A 2,553-nucleotide genomic window follows, 5' to 3' on the forward strand; every position below is an offset into this window, starting at 1 on the left:
AAAGTATCCGGCCGAGCCACAACCTTTACTCTCCTCATAGAGAAGGCTTTCTTATTAGAGAACCCAGCATGCTTTGTATACACTAAAGTGTGGAGGCACCCTGTACTTAATATTTATTTGTAAAATAAAAATGTAATATGATAATTATAATACGTTATAAAATATTAGTTTATGAACTTATAATATAGTTTGTAATTATCTATATACATGTAGGCAGCCTTCTTAATCCTCTGATCTCACTGTTGATTGGAAACAACAGCCATAGACCATGTGACCTAGGCTATCTGAGGGGCAGCTGAGAGCTACATCAAATGCAGGGGAGAGCTACTTGTGACTCTTGAACCACTGGTTGGTGAACACAAGTGGGGAGAAAAGAAGAAAAAAAAAACCAGAGCAAGCTTACAATTGGCCATTGTATGCACTTTGCACAATGATATACCCCCAATAGAGTAGGCAATGGTGGGTTGAAAGTTCCCATTTTAGCTGCTTTTTAAGTGTCATAGTTATTAAATTTGTATAAGGCAATAATTGTTCATAGTCGAGAGCTTTATGTATATTGTGGTCTAACATGTCTCAATCAGGGCTGAAACTAGGGATGAGGAAATTTGCCTGGGCTGGGTTTGCAAACAGTTTTGTGAACCCTATTGAAGTCTTTAGGGGAAGGGGGTCAGGCAATCTTGTTATTCAGTTCTGGCCAATTGGAGGGCAAATAAGTAAGCAACTGTCAAACAAAAGGTATGGGAAGCCAGGCACTGCTATGGGGGACATGTACCAATGCCAAAAGCATTGCCATGGGCGAATGTGTACCAATGCCAAGATTTAAATAATTAAAAAAACAAACAAACAGTATGCCTCCCTACATAGAATTATATGCTTTCCTTAACAGCTCCAGCAAACACTGACAATATGGTTGCTGTGAGCCCAGCTGTTTATGAAACAGGGGCTGGGTTATTCATTCCTTCAAGGTATTGGTTCTTCTCACTCAGTTGACCTTGGGCAAAGGCTATGCTGTTAAATGCTGTCCCTTATTTCTGGTGGCAAACCTGCAAACTTTTCAGCCAAAAGTTCCCGATTCATGAACTCTGAGAACCCAAGGGATTTGCGACAAACCTATGGTTAACTTGAACCTCATCACTAACTGAAACACACATGAGCAGCTGATGCTTGTGTTTAAAGGATAAGCCATTTTTAAGTCCTCTCTTGGGTTAATACTATGTGGCCTATCCAGGGTCTGCACATTATTTATGTTTGAATGGGGCACATTCTCAAGAAGCCATAATGGACATTTTTTATTTTAGTTTGATATGATTGCCATTATCAAACCTTTCTGGAGTGCATTCCTGAGAAGGTGCCTGTCTGGCTGAGACATAGGAAGAACTGAGCCTGCAATGTCAATAATGACAGCATGGAGTCGACCTTTATTTCAGCTTGGAGCAAAACAGACACTGCTAAGTCCTAATGTGCATTCAACTACTCAACTCCTCAATACCCTCTGTTGGTCAGGGTGCACCCAGTGAGCATTGGACTCCTATGTATGGAAGCCTAACAGTTCAAACTCACCCATTCTTTGTCTTATCAGAAAAATTAGTGTTTTAACAGTTATTAATTAATATATCTTCATCACCCACTAGAACTCTGGACAGGCATTATTAGGATGTCATACACACCTAGACACAGGAATACCCATGTCCAGTATGTGTTCACCAATATACAATTGTATACTGTCCTCGGCCATGTGTGTATGACAACCATCAGTAAGCATAAAGTTAAATGAGGCCCAGCCAGTACAGTGTGACACAAGTTAGAGCAAAGCCATGTTTGATGCTCATATGCATTAGACCTCAGTGAACTGTACATCTAAAAAGTAAATGTCATAGTAAATATTTTCAGATTTTATACTTGATAACATGTTATGTTGTTATTGTAGCTGAATTTTTCCAAGACTGCTTGTCAGAAAATGACATGGATGAAATGAATATTGAAATTATGCGCAACAAGCTATACAAGGTATGTTATGCCACATGTAATGATAGCAGATAGATTTTAAATCATGTATAACAAACAACACACAAAAAAGCAGGATCACTGATATAAATAATAGATTTCAGCCTCACGTTTAACCTTTTTATGGGGTGGGGGTCTATTGATAAACAATTTGGAGGGTCCTTCACCCTGCAAATTTTCCTTACATATTTTTCCCAGTTTGAATGTAGTGTGTTGTAATAAGACATTATAGCCACTAGATGGAACTAATGAGCAGGAAAATAATTGTTTATAAATAAAGGAAATGATAAAGAAATGGCACTCAGCTGGTTCCCTTATCTTATTTTCAAAAAATGGGGCATATAAAAGTCACTCGTACATCAGATCTAATTAGTGTGTCACTATATCCTAATTTCCTCCACCATAGTAAAATATAATCACTTAAAGGGTAAGTCCACTTTCCCAGGTGAATTTGGGAAAAGGCAATTACCCCCTGCAATCTGGAGCCCCCCTCCTTCGCATCAGGAGCCCCCTTCACATCAAAAGTCCCTCTCCTTTATATCTGGGGCC

At 39.0% G+C, this 2,553-nt stretch overlaps 1 protein-coding gene across 2 annotated transcripts in view; it reads left to right on the forward strand.

The window, feature by feature from the left end:
- The window catches only part of ATP6V0D2 (ATPase H+ transporting V0 subunit d2), a 32,091-nt gene that overhangs the window by 18,787 nt on the left and 10,751 nt on the right, over window positions 1-2,553 (forward strand). For both annotated transcript variants that reach the window (XM_018555765.1, XM_018555764.1), the window contains one exon: window positions 1,928-2,007. In XM_018555765.1, coding sequence (XP_018411267.1) covers window positions 1,928-2,007 — 80 coding nt within the window. The remainder of the gene's footprint in view (window positions 1-1,927; window positions 2,008-2,553) is intronic.

This window comes from Nanorana parkeri, unplaced genomic scaffold (assembly GCF_000935625.1).
Source record: "Nanorana parkeri isolate BGI_ZX_2015 unplaced genomic scaffold, ASM93562v1 scaffold213, whole genome shotgun sequence".
NCBI classification, from domain to species: Eukaryota; Metazoa; Chordata; class Amphibia; order Anura; family Dicroglossidae; genus Nanorana; species Nanorana parkeri.